Source organism: Abrus precatorius, unplaced genomic scaffold (assembly GCF_003935025.1).
Source record: "Abrus precatorius isolate BTA unplaced genomic scaffold, Abrus_2018 Scaffold8, whole genome shotgun sequence".
Classification (NCBI taxonomy): domain Eukaryota; kingdom Viridiplantae; phylum Streptophyta; class Magnoliopsida; order Fabales; family Fabaceae; genus Abrus; species Abrus precatorius.
This window is the reverse complement of record NW_020874428.1, coordinates 29138085-29155787: the sequence shown is the minus strand read 5'-3', so window position 1 is coordinate 29155787 and position 17703 is coordinate 29138085. Positions and strand designations below refer to the sequence as shown.

Sequence of the window (17703 nt, the reverse complement as noted above, 5' to 3'; positions counted from 1 at the left end):
ATTCATTAAAATGGATGAAAGTTACCAAACTGATCTGCCACAGTGCAGAATCACCAGTGCACACACTACATTTTCTCATTCACTTGGATGTACTCTTTCTCTTGCACAGGCTTTTTATCCATTTGACACAATTAGAGGCAGTTGCTTTGACTTTGCTGAAACCACCCTTAGCACCTGAATTCTTGTTCTTGCCGGTGTCTTTTTGGGATCTAGTGTCATCATCTTCCATGGCACCAATACCACCAGCACCCCATTGATCAGCCCAACTTGGTGCTTCGCTTGCCATGTTTCCTGGTGCCTTGGGAATAAAATAATATTATTCATCAAACATTGTTAGATAACATACAATCTCAAACCTTTTATGATATGAGGACACAAGGGCTCAATAAATCATCGCTGCAGAACAAATCTGGTGAGGTGAAGCCTAATACTCTAATAGTGAACGTTTTTATTGATGAATTTGTAATTAATTTGATCTTAGGCACACAGAGACGAAGTCTTTTCTTAAAAATACATTATAACAATATCAATTGGGCATGTGATCATCACATAAAAATTGCAACACCCGTCTCATAAAACTACCATAGTTTTCAAATATACAAATATTTGCCAAGTGTATGCGTTGAAAACTAGAAACATAAAGGCTTAAAGACATGAGCGGTACCTTCAATGACTCAACTTGGGATGGATGCAGAAGATATGAGAAGCTTGATGGAGGAGTTAAAAGGGACAGAACGAACACTGAACCAAATTATAGCTATATAGAGGAGTAACTAACTATGATAGATGGCCAGGCATGTCTATCACCCTCCTGTTACATTGCTTTTTCTTTTTCTAAATTATCTTTATCTTTTTCATAATAGGACTTGACAACTCACCTATTTGAGTATTTCCATCTGGTTAAGCAAACTATGTGCGGCATCTTTCATGGTTATTTAATTTTAAATACTAAACTTTATCACATAACAGTGGATGGATACTTTGGTTACCAATGTGAGTTAGCTGTCCCACTAAGGCCTATTACTCAGGTTTGGTATGGTTGTGAGGCACTGTCATAGAAGGCCAAAGGTATTTATCATCCAATGTTGTTGTTGCATCAGCTTAGCCGCTTTTATCAATGCATGGATTTGCCCTTGCGACCCTCCTTGGTGCTTTTTTATCGACCACTCAATTACTGTTTTGTGGGCAAAAAGAAAAACAACTTATATATTCATCAAACTCGGATTGGAGGGTTTCCTTTTATGATTTGAAGATACAATAAACAAACACTACAATCCTGTTATCTATCTTTAGACTACCAGTATCAACCTCCTTTATTGATTCTCTTTGCTATTAAGTTTTGAATCCAACATTTCCTGGAAAACTTTTTTGCGTAGCCCAAAGGGAAATTGTGGGTAGGAAATTAGGAAGCAAATTGAGTACTAGTACCTAGTGTTATCGTTAGACAACTGTTAATTGTTTCTAATGGGCTTTCACTGTGTTGTGGGTACTTAAAATATATTTTTTAATACAATATTTGATATTATCAACACATTTCATTGTAATTTTTAATTAAAAGAACTTTTATATATCAATTCTTTAATTAATTAATATTCTTAAAGCACTAGATTGATTGAAACTTGCAAAAATGAGAAAGCAGTTAAAAAACTGATATTTCGTAAAATTATGTGCCTCTTAAAATATTGACGATCCGGGATTCATGGGGGGACCAAGCCTTTAATTAATTGGATTGGATGCAATGGTGCGGTTCAATGCTACAATCAAAAAACTTTAAAAAGAAAAAGGAGGGTCTGCCCAAAGAGAAGTTCAGAGGGTAAAAGGAATAAAGATTGCAGGGAAACGTCTTTTGTACGAAGTAGGCTGTGATTATCCAACAATAAAGTGAAGCCTTCAAAACTAACTCATATTCAAATCTATTCAACTACAATAAATTACGTGTAAGATTAGATGACTGGTTATTTATTTTTTCCAGTTATTTCCCGAATTTCTTTTTAAATAAGTATACATTTCAGTTAAAAATTATTGTTGCATATTATTTTTTGTATACTATTTAAATTAAAATGCATTTGATAGGGAATACATACATATACAAGTAAATTGAGTTTAAAAAAAGACAGAGCAAATTCTGTGCAGATTTCTCCAACCCTAGGGCTTTGAAGTAGTCAAATCGGGAGAAGTTGAATTGGAGTTCCTTGAATACGATGTGGTAAGAGAAGAGGTTGGAGTAAGTGATGTCGAAGAAGAGGATGATTGAGTAGAGTCTTCATGTTTGGACACGGTTGTGGAAGAAACTTTCTGTGAGTATACCTTTCAAATATGTATTTCATTTGGACTAATGTGTAAAATATATAATTTCTTTGAGAATGACTATAATTGTAAATCGAGACAACCGAGGGGTAGGAAATCAATGGTTTCTCTCTTCTTTTTTACACCCTTTTCGCCCCTTTTACATTTTACTGCAATTAGCACCCGTAATGTATATTATTAAGTTTAGAATTTACATTGTTTCATATCATGTTAATAAAATAATATAACAAGAATTTTTAAAAAATAACCTTAACATATTTAAAAAAGAGAGAATATATAACAATGCAATTGCTATGTTTGAAAGTGGACGTTCCATTGCCCGACTCACAGGAGTAGTATCAGCTAGGACTTCCCCATTATCATGAAAATGGTGCTGTTGAGAAGACATCAAACCGGGTTGCATCAATTCATGTTAATTTCATAATTAACAGATTGATGTTAATTTTTCAATAACTAAATTTATGCTAATTCTTTCACATAGAAATAGATGCATATATTTTGTGTATGGTTTTTTTATTAAAAGAAACAAAACTTAATTTGATTATTTTTATCTTTTAAAATATTCTCTAACTATTGATTGAAGATACCATTGACATACATTAGATACATACACTTGGATGCTCAAGTTGAGAGAAAAGAAATAAGAAATTGAAAGAAAAGAATCTATTTGATGAAAACAGATAAAACAGAAGTGTAAGAAAAGAAATGTAGGTCTGGTTCTGAGTACCTTTTTGGGCGATTCCAACAGCATTTCCCCCATCATATGCCCCAGTTGATAAAAAAAATTAGACGGGATATCTACATTTTGGACGTTACTATGGAGTTAAAGAAACACCTAATTAAGAAATGAAGACACAATTCCTATTCATTCTTTTACTTGGACTTTCTGACGGACTTAGATTTCTTCATTTTGCGCGATTTATCATCCACACTGGCCCACGCATATCCAGCAGGAATAGCGAAAGGCTCCGAATCCAATGGCATGGAAGAACATCGTTGCTGCTGCTTATTCCCCCCATTCGACACGCTGTTATTTCTTCTGAGCCACGTGGATGCTACCGACGATGAGGATGAGGAGGAGGAGGAGGAACAGCGGGTTTCTGCTTTGTGTTGTTCATCTCCTCTGCCACTAAGCAAATGCCTTGGACTGGAGAAGGGAGTGTAGAATTGCTCCAGAGGCTGCAGCTCCACGAACTTTGTGAACGTAATCACCACCCTCACCGTAGGGACCACCGGTATCGCCACCTGACCCCACCACCAAAACACAATTATTTAGAACATATCAAAATCAAATTACCATTCGATTGCATGTGAGAGTATATTAATCATGGTCAACCCCCCCCAAAATTGACATGCCAGGCAGATCTCATTCCATGAATGCCACGTCATCTTGTGTGGGACCCCTGCCATTCTCCTCGCTTTTGTTCAAATCAAGAGTGAGGAGTCACCGACCCATGGGTCCCACCAGTGACCAGACCTTCTCTTTGCTCCAGTCAAGTCTCAACCCACAAATAACAATAATAAAGCCAAAAAAACAAAATCTGATTTTAATTTTAAATTAATTTTATTATTATTATTATTCCCAGAATGCCCTCACCTTTACCGGGAAAGTTCCCGGGGGGAACTTAGTGGTTAGCAACTCTCGGAGCCTCCGAACTGCTTTCACCTTGTTAGCAAGTATGTCGAGTAACGGCAGAAGCTCCTCCGTCTTTAACGGAAACTGCTCCGTCAGCCACACTGACGGCCGTAAACTTCTAATGTATTCCTTCTCCTTGGTCTGCGCCTGCGGCAAAGTGGACGGCCTTCGAGGAGGTGGGGCCGCCATGGACGTTAGGTCGACGCTTTTCCTTCCAAGTGGGACCCACTCCCTCTCTTCTCGAACGAAGCTACTGTGTCTTCTCTTGTCGAGCATTGGAACCCCGAAATTCGGATTCTCCGCCACAAGAAAACCGTCCTCGTCTTCGTCTAGTTCCAGAGGCAAGACCTGCTCACTCCCTGCCACGTCAGACTCACCGCCGGCAACCTTCCTGGACCGGAAACTGAAAACCACGTTGTGCATTTCGTACACCTTCGCCTTCCACTCCCCTACGCTCTCCGTCTTCTCCTGTCTTCTCCAATTCGTTCTGCCCACCAGCTCTGCTCTAGTCACGTCCATTCCAGGACGGTACACGCTCGTCTGAGAGCAGAATCCGGCCACGTCCGACTCGTTCATCGGTCCTCCGGCGTTCTCGAATGCGTCGAAGATTTTGCGGTCGTCGCGGTTAAGAACGAGCAGCGAACCGGAGGGGACATCGTGCACCTGATCGCCGTCGCCTAGGAAGAGGAAGCTCTGATCGGCGCGCTGGATCTTGAGGCCGTCGAATCCGGCGAGCGACGTGTCGGCGCGGAGGTTGCCGTCGCGCTTCCAGATTTTGTAGGTGTCTGAGGGAGCGATCTTGCCGACGAAGGGAATGACGGAGCTCTCGAAGTGGAAGGAGATCTCCATGTAGAAGTCTCGCATGCGACGGAGGACAGCAATGACGCGGGGGAGGCGGCGGCGCCACTTAGACCAGGCATTGCGGTGATGGAGGCGGAGGAGGACGAGCGCAATGTCGGAGGCGCGGCGGCAGAGAGCCTCCTGCAGCCCGTTCCAGCCGGCGGAATTCTGGAGGGAGACATCGGCGCCGGCAGTGGCGAGGGCGCGGGCGGCGAAGAGGTCGTTAAGTCGGACGGCGAGGTGGAGAGGGGTTTCTCTGTAAGGGACGTCACGGCGGTCGAGAGCGGCGGAGATCTGGTCAGCAATTCTCTCTTGTGCGAGTGAATCGGACTCGGTTTGGATGAGAGAAGGGTCGGGGAGACGTGGGAGGGAAGAGATGATTCTGGAGAGGGTGGTGTGGTCTCCCAAAACGACGGCGTAATGAACCGGACTGTGCGCGTAATTTTCCGGTTTAATAATGGGAGGAGCATTAGACTTGGCCATCTCCCACCACACTAGCAATGTATGAGTTCAGCTTTGGACACTTTGAGTTACGAAGAAGAAGAAGAAGAAGAAGAAGAAGGTTATTCTGGTCTGAATGATTGAGAAAGACGGTGAGGGTACTACTGTCACTGTTCAAAGGGGCAAGCGCAGTGGACGTGCGATGAGCCAGCAGCACTGTGTCACTCTGTCCCCTTCGCTTTTTGCCTGTGTCCTCGCTCGGCTTTCATGTTTTCATCGTGCTTTTTTATTCATATTTGCAATACTTTAAGAAATAAGATGGAATCACATCACGCGCTATACAAGCTAATCTATCTCTACCACCGACCACCCCTTCATCACACCCCAACCTTGTCAATATTTTTTAATCTTTTTCTTCTTTTTTATATATAAATAAAATTCCTTTTTTTCATCCATGTAAGTTACATATTTTATTTTGTTTTTTATCCTCTTACTTTTTTCTTTATTTCCTTCATCGTGGAAACGTTATTCCATCAAAATATATATAAACATAGTCACCGTTTTTATCATTGACCTGGCTATCTGCTGGTAACACTTGGAAGACCAGAGTGTGTGTAGTTGGGATCCCTTGGTAGGTGATTTTTGCATCCCCCCTACCCAGCTTCCTTTCAATATTAATCCATAAAAAATATTAATTAACACAACTGTATCTCTAAATAATTTGTAATATAATCTAACATATTTTTTAGCAAAAAAAAAATCATTTTTAAAAATCTTAATCAATATCCTTAACAAAACCCATTAAAATATTGTCAAACAATCATATACAGTGGTGTTGGATTTTATTAGTAAGACAAGCTGCTATCAAGCATCCTCTCCCTTAACGGTGAGAAACCAATTAATGAAAATTATAAATGCACAACAATTATAGTGAAAGTTCCTCATTAACGACAATCACAAGAGCTGTGTAGTTAAGACTTCTTCTAAAGCCTCAAATATATTCAAATTTTTTTTTATCATTGTTTTGACAACTGACCTGAGAGTGAAAAAATATGTTTTTGTCAACATCCCCACTAAATGCATGCATCTAATTAAGGAATGGAGAAATCTAATATCTCTCAATTTCTAACAAGGTACTCAAATCTTACCATATGTGGTTGTTATTAGTAAGTACTACTTATGTACATGACACACGCACGCACATGCAAATTTGGGAACAAACCCACATCTATATAATTTATACATTTTTAATCCTATTATAACATTAAGTAGTCACCTAATTCTCATTGCTTTAATTTTACCCTCGTTATTTATTGATTTATTTTCTCATACTAATCATAACTATCTGCATTAAATGTTATAAAAATTGAATAAAAAATGATAACATAATCAAATATTGTTTTTTACATAAATTCTAAAGAAACATATAATGTTAATTTTGTTATAAATACATTAATTTTTAAGTAATTAAGAATTAATTATCTTAATTTTTGCGTATAAGGACATATGAGGCTTAATCAGATTTATATCAATATAAATTATGCTCCCTACTACATTATTCAATAATTATTTATTCATTAACAGTTTTATTTTAAAATTTTTCATTGAATTAATAGTTTTTATTGCATAAATTATGTTTATAAAGTATTACATGTAATACAATAATTTATTTTTTAAGAAAAATTTTAGAATTTGAGCTCCTAGACCATTTTTTGTTTTAAATAATATCATAAATAACTTAATTATTATTTTTCATGTGAATCGAGTGAGGTTAAATATTTTGGTATCTCAAAATCTAGTGAAAATTATATAAATTAATAATTTAACATAATAATAAAAAAGTTCACAAAAAATATGATAACAGATGTATAGTTAAAATTCCCCCTCGTCCCTGTACACGAACACACCGCCAGCAATGGTTGGGCTTGAATTAATTTATAAATTTTTGGGGAAGCAGTTTTCAAATCAGACGAGTCCATTCTCTCTCTCTCTCTCTCTCTCTCTCTCTCACGTTACATACAATATATAAACTTGGTCGGCTGCAGAGTGTGTATTATTACAATCTAAGAAAACGTGTAGCTGGCTAACTATCTACATTTCAGCTCACCTACCCGTTTCTTCTTCACCCCTTTGCAAACTGTTTTGATTTGTTGGTGTTTTCTCAATTCTCATGGTTGAATCCATTCAACTCAAGGCACTGTTCTCTGTGGGGTCACCCAATTCCAAGCGCCAACAGCATCTCATTCACTCTTTTTAGACAATGTCATGCTGTGAATTACCCAAATTCACCAACCACGACCACTCTCATGAACTCTGAACCTCTTTCTCTCTCTCTTCTCTGACACTGTAGAATAGATTTTAATGGCAGCTCTTAAGGCTGTGTCCTCTTCCTTCTGGGGTTGTTCCAAAGCCCCTCCTCAATTGGGTGTTGGTGCTGCCAATTCTCATTCTGCTCAGATTGGGAATTTAAGATATGATCTTGACAAATGCCGCAAATGGGAATGTTGCTGTTTGGGTGTTTTTGCTGAGGCTCAGAGAGCTACCACCGCTGTTGAAGATGAGAAGCCAAGTGTCCCTTTGGTTCACTCTTCTGGGGCTGATATTGATCTTCACCCAAATCACTCTAAGGGCTTTCACAAGGATATAAACCTGCTTCCTAGTGAGTTATATCACATATCTCCCTCCCTCACCGTCAATTTTTAATCTTTATGTTCAACTGCCATTCAGAGAAATATTGTGCTGAGATGGTCCTTCAAGTCATATATATTATATTATGTTTCTTAAAGATGTTATTGTAATTTCCTACAATTCCATCCTGCAGCTGAATGATTTTCTTCTGCTATTAGATGTATTCTTAGATTATTTTTTGCAGACAGTAACGATGTTCAACACTGAAGGAAAGGCCTTTTATATTAACTAAAACACAAAATTTGAAATTAGTTGCAAATAGAATTTTGAGAGGAAAGGGTATACAGGTTGAGAAAAGAGGGAGAAGACACGCCATATTCTGAACTTAAGACAATTTGACCATCACCCCTCCCGACCTGTCTCTTTTCCTCATTTGCCTGCTCTTTTATTTGTTTTTGCCTACTCCCTTAAATCAAATAGTTGGAAGTGAAAACTACGTGAAGAGAGAGAATATTTGTGATGTGATTACTTTCATTTGTTCTCGTAAGATATGTTTTTTTTCTAAATGCAACAGACTAAATATGCCATAGAACACTAAAATATCTAAATGATTGACCATGTCCATTGCATGTGACACTGCCTAAAATCTTGGCTCAGTATGATGGCATCGATGGAGATTGGGTTTCACTTTTTGAGTGCAGGCATGCACCATATAGTTCTGACTTCAGATATTATGAATTCTATCGAAGCAACATTTATGACATTGAAAAATCCTTGTGGCTGCCTAACCAATAAATTCTAGGTTACTCAGCTAACTACAACTGTATTTTTATTATACTGTGTTATGTTCATCAAATTGATATTGCTTCTTAAAGTATATTGAATTGATGCTTTAATAATTTATATAATTGTACCCTACTTGTCAAAATCACACTTTGAACCATGAAGCAATGCTAGCATATGGATCTGTGTTCATGCAGATAAACAAAATTTCATAATATAATGCATCCAATTTATTTTTTTATGCTAGCAGTAGCCAGTTAGTGATTTAATTCCCTCTCTATTTAACTCTACCTTTTATCACAATTACATAACTTCCTTAATTGCAGAGCCATTAACAGCAATTGATATTTCCTCTGCTCCAAGAGATGGATCAAAGGTGCGGGTGGCTTATCAGGTACGATGGTCGATAGTTTCCTTTTTAAATAAAATATCCATTGCATTATTGCCCTCGCTAACCAGTCAATTGTCTGATACAGGGACTTCCAGGGGCATATAGCGAGGATGCAGCTTTGAAAGCATATCCAAAATGTGAGACTGTGCCATGTGACGATTTTGAAGCTGCATTTAAGGTTTCATTACTTGTTTTATTATTTCCTCTCTCTCTCCCTCTCTATTTGATGCATTGACTTGTAAGTTATAACTACTGCAATGATATATTTGATATATTTGTGTTCTTCTCTGCAGGCAGTTGAATTATGGCTAGTGGATAAAGCTGTTCTACCCATTGAGAATTCTGTTGGTGGAAGCATCCACCGTAATTATGACTTACTTCTTCGCCATAGGCTCCACATTGTTGGGGAGGTACAGTTGCGTGCTAACCACTGCCTTTTAGGATTACCTGGTGCGAGAAAGGAGGAACTCAAAGGTGTAGTGAGTCATCCTCAGGTTGGTTATTACAAATAGGTCTTTTCTATTGGGGTATGGAGTGAATGAAGACGATGCATTGTTTTTCCTATTTGAACAAAGTGAATGGGTGTGCGTGATTGTGTCTTAAGATTGCCACAACTTCACCTTAGTACAATTTTTTCAAGTACATCAATCATATTTACAGTTCTGCTATGTAATAATTGAATATTTTTCGACATAGTACTGGCTTACCTTACTTAACGTGCCAACTTTCAAGTCTTGACTTGGTTTATGATTGCACAGACTTTTGAGACACCTGAACGTGTCACCAAACTAAGCTTAACTGTTGACAACAAAGTACCTAGCCTCGAACGTTTAAAAATTGTAAATTGTTACAAGAAGAATTTTACATGCAGGCTCTTGCTCAATGTGAGACAATACTTAGTGATTTAGGTGTCGTCAAAATTGGTGCACATGATACTGCCGCTGCTGCACAGGTATGTTATGACTTTTCTTTTTTGTCTCAAAGTAAGCATGGATTAGGTTGTAGAGTGGCATTTCCTAATTTCCTAACAACTGGGTTCTTGAGGATAGAGAGTGGCCTCAAATGGTGTAAGAGAGACTGGAGCTATTGCAAGTTCCCGAGCTGCAAAAATATATGGGCTTGACATTCTTGCAGAAAGAATTCAGGCAAGACTTCATTTACATGTTTTGGAAGATTGAGCTGCTAAAGATTATTCCCTTAGTTTATGCTTTCCTTTTATCATAACATGTTTTTTAATGCATGAAAATGAGTGCATTGGATATCCTTTTCACTTAGGTTTAGGAGTTGATGCCTCTTCCAGTTATTGGTTTCCTTTCTGAGCTAGGATTAGACAATGCTTATTTGATATTTTCTCAATGCTTGTTTCATTCTTTTAAAATGAGCTATGGTCATCATTTCCCATCTAGAAGTGAAAAATAATTAGTTTTTCTTTACCCTAGTTATTAGTTTTCTAAAACAGAAATTGATATATTTTGTTTTATGAGCATTTGTACTGTAATTATTTGTCATTTTCCTCCAACCTCTCTTTTGGTTTTGTAGAACTTTATTCTAATTTTGTAATAAGGTGTTGATGAAAAGGAAGCCAATACGTTGTTTGTGCCAATCAGTCGTCTGCTTGAAAACTTCTGTTGCAGATGAAATGAAAGTTCTTGCTTATCAAGTATATAAGCTCTAAGTGTGACTGAAAAGCTGCAGAGAAATGTCTGTGCTTTTAACATACAAAGAAAATGAAAGATGCCTTGTTATCTGATGATGCTGATGTGTGCATGGCTGTTCACACAGAACAGAAAACTATCAATGGTTGCATAATCATTGACATTGAGTAATACTTACCTCTAAAAAATTCTTACCAATCATTCCTTTCTCCATCTTTAGCTTTTATGGGAAAACATGTTTTGTTGTAACACCAAAAAAAGTAGAAAACAGCATGTTTGTTGTTGTCGGTAAAGTCAAGATTAAAGTTGAGCTGATTCATTCCCATCTTGACAGGACGATGATGAGGTTATTACTCGTTTCTTGGTCCTTGCAAGGGAGCCTATAATTCCAGGAACGGACAGGCCCCATACGGTACATAAATTTTAGTTCTCATTTATATTTTTATGAATTGGCTGATGAGTTCATGACTTTTCTCTCAGACTAGCATTGTTTTCAGTCTAGAAGAAGGCCCAGGTGTACTGTTCAAAGCCCTGGCAGTTTTTGCTATGAGGAATATTAATTTGAAGAAGGTGTGTTATATTAATCAAAATTGAACTTTTGTAATTAAAGCACATTCATTGCTCTTATTTCTTTCAAGTATATTCAGATAGAGAGTCGCCCACTGAAGCAGCGCCCATTAAGGGTTGTTGATGATACAAATGAAGGGAGTGCCAAGTAAGTAATTTTTCCCTGTTCAAGATAGTAAAATTAAATGTGTAAATTTTTTGTTTAAATTGCAAACGGACCAGTGCTTCATGCTTTATACTGTTAACATTTATGAAAATATGAGTGAAAATGGGAGTGTATATGAGATAAAGTTCATGATACGTTGAAATCCCTTTAGTCATTTACATAACTATATTTAGAGCACGTTGGGGTAAAAAACTTAATTAAGCACTTATTTTTATTAGAGCTTATCACACGAGAGTTTATTCATAGTGAAGTTTACTGAAATAGCTAAAATGAGCTTATTTTAATAAGCTTCTCCTCGTACTCTTCCATATATAATATAAACTTTGTTCTGAAAAGTGTACTTCGTCTTTGATTTGAAAGCTGAAAGGAAAAAGTTCTGAGATGGAGTTTAGTTTACTTCATGGATCCAGGGATTCTGGTGTTTTGTACAGAAATGTATTGTGAAACTATTATTTAGGCATAAAATTTTTCTGGTGGCAGGTACTTTGACTACCTCTTCTACATTGACATTGAAGCTTCAATGGCAGAACCTCGTGCACAATATGCTTTAGGACAGTTGCAGGTCCACCCATTATCTCATCAACTCGAATTAATATTTTGTTTCTTATTGAGTCACATATTTCATATTGTGGGTGCAACTGATATAATCATATAATAATATATATTTTCAATTATTGACGACTAACGAGTCAAATTATACAACGAGAACAATAAATTGTCTTTACAAAAGGTATTATATTGATGTATTTTGTGTTCCAACTTCAAGTCTTTAACCGTGTTTAGGACTCTTCAAAGGTATCTTTCAAATAAAATGCTATCTCATTTTTGGTAACATCTTTTTTTTTTTTTTTTTCCATTTCAGGAATTTGCTAGATTTCTTCGAGTTCTTGGTTGTTATCCTACGGACACAGTTTTATAGAATTTCTGTGCCTTAACTAGGAGCAACAGTCGGTGCTATTCATCTTCAATAAGAGACATGGGGAGAAAGTATCCTTTAAAAGCATTGCCCTTTTCACCTCTTTCAAAATTCTTTTCATCTCCTAAGGAGGCACTTTGAAGTATCATGATAGTTTTAACAGTGGAGTGTATGCTGGTATACAGGCGCAGTTTAAGTGCAAACTCCTATTCCTGGACACTTAATTCCATAACACTCCTTTCATATTGCAATGTGAACTAGTCACCAGAGTATATAAATAATGACTGTGAATTATGGCAAATAAATGAATGAACAAGCCAGCCCATGATTTTCTTCTTTCATTAACTGGTTCACAAATAACTAGGATTTTAGGGAATTAAATTTCCTTAATCCTGTGTGTTTTGGTTTGGGGGAGGGCAGGTCAGAATTTAAGTTACCACGTGTTAGTATTAATTGAAAAAAAAATGAAAATTCCTAAATTCCTCTAATTTGGGTGAAAAGAGAGGTAAACTTTTTTACAATAAATTCTGCCTTTTCCCCCTTTATGTTGTTTTATCCTTTCTGAACCTTTCTTTCATTTCACCCAGCAAAAAATGCTCAAGGCTTTTGTCGGCAGGCGAGAATGTGCATGTAAAATCAAGTTGTCTTATTCTTATTATAAGAATTTTCAAATGTTACTTTTCTGTAATTTTCTTATAAATCGGCCATAACTAAATTATATAGATAATTAAAGTTGGTTATTGAAAAAAAAAGTTATAATGTGATATATTTTTAATTAATATTATTCAATTTAAACTCATTGTTAATATTTATTTTTATTAATTTTAATTCAAATTATCACTAATTTTACTTAATAAAGATGACAAGAAAAAAAATTAATACTTTATAAAAGCTATGAAGTATCTTACAAAAAAATTTAGAAGATGCTTAATAAACAAGACCAAAAGAAACAATTTTTAACAATTTATCTCCTTAATTCATATTTTAAAAAATTAAATAATATGAATGTTTATTAAAATCGATAAATATTTTAAAATAAAACTATAATAATTTTTAAAAAATATATAACAGTAAAGTTATGAATTAACCCGATTTTAAAACCGGACTCAACATGTGACAGATTAGTTTGTAGATTAATTATAGGTAGCAATGTAGCATACGCACAGAGGTTTCAATTGTGCATAGAATCCCATAAAAGCAAGCAAACATGCTGATCACTGGTACATTGATGTAACACACACACACACACACACACACAATGATAAAATACGAGACAGCTTATTCATACGAAAGCACCACGACTACTAATTTCGTGTTAAGCTCGCTCTCTTCACTTCAGTTCCTTCAAGAAATCAACATTGTCAACCAGTACCTATAAAATGAATCATACAACCAACTAATTATAAATATTCCGGAAAATTAAAACAAGAAAGAGGAGCTGATTCGGGCCATATAGAACACATTCAAAGGGCATGCCACTTCACTTTTTTTCTCACATGTTAAGAAAGAATCAAAATACCACTGAAGAAAAAGGAAGGCAATCAACAGCTTTGTCACGTAATAAAGCACCTTACTTTTCATGCAAAATGCTAAAATTAAACATGAAGTTAGAAACCTATTGGCATTAAAGCATTTGTAAAGTAGTGTAGCTATTCACCATTCAATTATAAAATAACAAAAATTTTGGTTTCACTTTTCCAAACAAGGTGAAGGAAGCAAAGAGTTACCAAAAATAAAAAGAAACAAAACATATCATCAGATAATGGTAATTCCAAATTTAACTTTTATAGTCAGTCTAGGTTGCTGATCAGAGTGAATGCCCTCTCCATGATGATGAAAAAAGTTGAAACAAATAATTTTCTTTTTATGGTAAAATATGTTTTAATCCAGTAATCCCTCTAAATATGACGGAATTTCGGTTAAGTCCTCTAGTTATATTTTGTTGATTTTGGTCTTCATAATTTTATTTTATTTTTAAATAGTCCCTACCATCACATATTTATGACGTGTTATACATATAAACAAGTCACGTCATATCATATGCCACCTCAAATTCGTTGCTAACAGCCTAGGATCATAAATTTAGATGTATCTCACATCATCACTAAATCATGATAGAGACTAGTGGTTTTAAATAGGTTTGTTCATAAGTCATACCCATAAGTAATTTCAACAGCATCAAAGGTTTAAAATCAAAATAATGCCAGTTCTCTTAATAAACCAGCCACTCATAGGTTAACATATAATCCATGTTTCTTTGGGTCATGTAAGGTAGCATCTAGAACCCAAGTATCTCACTTTTCAAATATAAAATTTATATGACACTAGAGATGGTATCATCAGACCCAAGAGCAAACAGGTTTTGTAGTCGAAGAGGAGGGGGGATCTTACAGTTTTCCATCCATCTGGATCTAAAAAGGAAGTGACTTTCGTGTTGAGGCCCGGAATTGGCCCTGGTTGCCGAGTAATCGTCCCTCCAACCTCTTGTATGACTTGGTTAACTACCTCAGCGCTCTTGTATACATCATCAGTACCAATAGCAATCTGTTATATATGACACATTAATTTTATCATTAAGTAGCACAGAAACTGAGAAAAGAGTAGAAAACCAGTTTAGGCTTCAAGACGAGAAGGTAATACAACCTCCTCACTAACCTGTGCATACGCATTTCCCTTAGAGTATTCAGTGACACCATAGTTATATGTCAGCTCCAACACAGTTGTCTCGTGCTCCTCTCCATACCCAAGCATAGCTATAGTGTACTGTAAGACATGCAACATATTGCGAGTTACAAGAATGGCTTGCACATGAAAAATGTCCCTGCTAGTAAGTACATTGCTAAGATTTAGGAAAGAAGAAATTTCACCTTGTAGTCAGGCTTATCAACCTTCCTCAACACCTGCAACCCCAAAGCCTGTGCAAATATGATCCCCAAAGAAATTGCCTTAGTTAATGAAATGCATTTAATTTAACAAAAATTTAAATCGTAATTCATCAAACGTCAATTTTGTGATGCTATTTTGTGCATCACAAGCAAAAGCTATTAATTCCTACTCTGATCCTTTTATAGCAAGTAATCCAAACATTTGTTCAATGCAAAATAGCATATCAAGTTTCAGTCTTTCAGCAGTTGCTAAATATAGTAAAGCACAACAATGCAGGTAGCTGATCTTGTAGCATTCGAACCCACTGACAAAACTCGTCCATTGTATATAGAAAAAGTGAAATGGACAAATAGAGTGCAGGTCAACAAAGTTAAAACTTCAGAAAAGAATTTCCATGGAACTAACTAAAAGCCTTAACTCAACTTGTTTTGATTTGAATGAGAAAGCTTTACTTGGATGTTCATATTGAATGCTTCTGATTGAATACAGTTATACAGCACGCAACCTTAAGAATTATCCCACTGCTACAGCCCATGGGGCATGGTTCTATAACGGTTTTTCGCTTATGCAAATTGCAACAACAGGGCTGGACTACATATGAAAAAATCTTGGACTGTTACCTTCTCGTAAAACTTAATTGAACGCTCTAAATCACCAACGCGAAGCATTACTTGACAAAATGGGTCACGGATTACAGGCCTTTGGATGAGTCCAAAAGTGTAACCATCAGGATCCTTCACAAAGGCAATAACAGTTGTCCCACCCTTAACTGGACCAGGTTCCCTAGTGATATTTCCACCCTTGGCTCGGATGTGTTCAACCAATTTGTAAATCTAAGAATTGAAGCAATAAACAGCTCATTTAATTAACTGTGTAAATACTAAATAGATACTCAAGCTTGAATAAAGGAAGACTTTGTCTTACATCTTGAGTTGCAATTGCAAAATGTCCAAAGCCATCTCCGATGTCATACGAGGTCACCCCATAATCTGACAATAAGATCATAGATTTAAATAGTTATAACACTATAAAAATCCTTGTGCGCAGAGGCAACATGTAGTTCAGTACAAACAAATTTTAAAGTAGTTGCCAAGAGAAAAAGAATCAAAACCATACATCATTGTACTTAAAAAAAGCTACACGCAATCAGTGTGAACAACATGCAACATGGAAAAGGCTAGAAAAGTAACATACTGTATGTTAATTCGACAACAAAATGGGATTCTTCAGGGCCAAATCCAAGAAAAGCATTAGCGTATTTCTCCTCCGGAACATCTCTTTGCCTCAAAAGCTTCATTCCAAAACATTCAGTGTAGAACCTGAGAGAATCGTGAGGGAATTTTAATCATCTAATTAAACACAAAGAATGTAAGAATGCAAAGACCCATGTCAAAAAGCCAACTTGATAGTGCGTTCAAGGTCACCAACTCGGTAGACAACATGAAGCAAGCGGCGCTTATCTTTCTTTGGCCATTCCAACAAGTCAGCCATATTCAATGCCTCCTTCTGCAACTGCAACACAAGCCAGAAAAAACAAGCAAATTAAACCCCATAATCCATCTTTAATAAAGTAAATAAATTTATATGATTTAATTGTCGAACATACACCCTTTCAGCAATTTCAGCTGACAAAACGTCACACGAGAAGTTGGAAAAGCAAAGCTCAATAACGGATTCAGATTGCTTTCTTTTTAAGACTAAACAAGATGAGTAAACTATGAATGGTAAAACCCACCAAGGTGTCACAAATTATGAACAAAATGCCACGTTTAGACGAATGGGTATCGACGGGAACGAAATAAACCAAACAAACACCACAAGAAAAACTAATTCCTATAAGTTAACCATACGATCTAAGCTCAAAAACAAACTATAATCAAACTCATGATTCAGAAATTTGAGAGGTGACTAACCAGTACTCTGGTCAGTGTCTGTCACTAGAACTAGCGATGCGTGAGTTCCTGCTTCCGGGGGAATAGTGATAAAATATCAAGGCGGGTTTTTTTTTTTATAATAGTTATAGCAATTTTTTTAATCATTATCGTCTATAAGTAAGAATTTTAAAGAAAACGTTTTCAATATTATTTAGTTTATTTTGAGATTAAATATAATTTTAAACTTTAAAAATATAATTAAATCTTGTTTTAGTGTTTTAAATAATTAATTGTGGCAGATTTAAAATATATTTATATAATTTGAAAATAATTCCATTCTATTATTAAAGTAAAAAATATTTTTGAACAGCGTTTCACAACGACATATTTTAGTACAAAACGTGAAAGACGTGCGTGCCGTAGCCACAACAATCATTTTTTACTTTATGTAATATATTATGTATGACAGGCACAAAAACAATATTGATCGAGAGTTTCATAAAACGATTTATTAATAAATTTTAGTTTTCTGTACACAAAAGGTTTTTATAAGCTAAACGAAAAAAATTATACCCCCCTCCCCCATCCAGAAGGGCCATTGGGTTTCTGAAAA

At 36.1% G+C, this 17703-nt stretch overlaps 4 protein-coding genes across 7 annotated transcripts; 1 reads left to right on the top strand and 3 right to left on the bottom strand.

Moving 5' to 3' along the window:
- Positions 1-79: 79 nt before the first annotated feature.
- Positions 80-731, bottom strand: LOC113848334. Its single transcript, XM_027477798.1, has 2 exons — positions 665-731; positions 80-298 (listed from the first exon to the last, which is right to left on the bottom strand). The coding sequence occupies exon 2, from the start codon at positions 284-286 to the stop codon at positions 80-82; it is 207 nt and encodes a 68-aa protein (XP_027333599.1). The 5' UTR covers positions 287-298; positions 665-731.
- Positions 732-3180: 2449 nt separating this feature from the next.
- LOC113846901 (ankyrin repeat domain-containing protein 13C-like) lies at positions 3181-5266 on the bottom strand. Its single transcript, XM_027475633.1, has 2 exons — positions 3905-5266; positions 3181-3552 (listed from the first exon to the last, which is right to left on the bottom strand). The coding sequence occupies exons 1-2, from the start codon at positions 5264-5266 to the stop codon at positions 3181-3183; spliced, it is 1734 nt and encodes a 577-aa protein (XP_027331434.1).
- Positions 5267-7215: 1949 nt separating this feature from the next.
- On the top strand, positions 7216-12366 carry LOC113846902 (arogenate dehydratase/prephenate dehydratase 1, chloroplastic). 2 transcript variants are annotated; one of them, XM_027475635.1, is made up of 11 exons: positions 7216-7883; positions 8962-9029; positions 9112-9204; positions 9320-9520; positions 9898-9978; positions 10076-10171; positions 11016-11093; positions 11162-11251; positions 11329-11396; positions 11895-11976; positions 12277-12366. In XM_027475635.1, the coding sequence occupies exons 1-11, from the start codon at positions 7586-7588 to the stop codon at positions 12331-12333; spliced, it is 1212 nt and encodes a 403-aa protein (XP_027331436.1). In that variant the 5' UTR covers positions 7216-7585; the 3' UTR covers positions 12334-12366. The 2 variants fall into 2 exon arrangements, 1 of the variants encoding a protein (XP_027331436.1); XR_003501733.1 differs by lacking the exon at positions 12277-12366 and having other exon boundaries at positions 11179-11251; positions 11895-11948.
- Positions 12367-13403: 1037 nt separating this feature from the next.
- LOC113846203 (lactoylglutathione lyase GLX1-like) lies at positions 13404-17238 on the bottom strand. 3 transcript variants are annotated; one of them, XM_027474196.1, is made up of 9 exons: positions 17130-17238; positions 16619-16728; positions 16411-16535; positions 16141-16205; positions 15837-16049; positions 15198-15245; positions 14986-15093; positions 14722-14874; positions 13404-13702 (listed from the first exon to the last, which is right to left on the bottom strand). In XM_027474196.1, exons 2-9 carry the CDS (start codon positions 16705-16707, stop codon positions 13661-13663), a joined length of 843 nt encoding a protein of 280 aa, XP_027329997.1. In that variant the 5' UTR covers positions 16708-16728; positions 17130-17238; the 3' UTR covers positions 13404-13660. The 3 variants fall into 3 exon arrangements, with proteins under 3 accessions (XP_027329997.1, XP_027329998.1, XP_027329999.1); XM_027474197.1 differs by lacking the exon at positions 17130-17238 and adding an exon at positions 16952-17101 and having other exon boundaries at positions 13446-13702; XM_027474198.1 differs by lacking the exon at positions 17130-17238 and adding an exon at positions 16819-16931 and having other exon boundaries at positions 13446-13702.
- Positions 17239-17703: the final 465 nt, after the last annotated feature.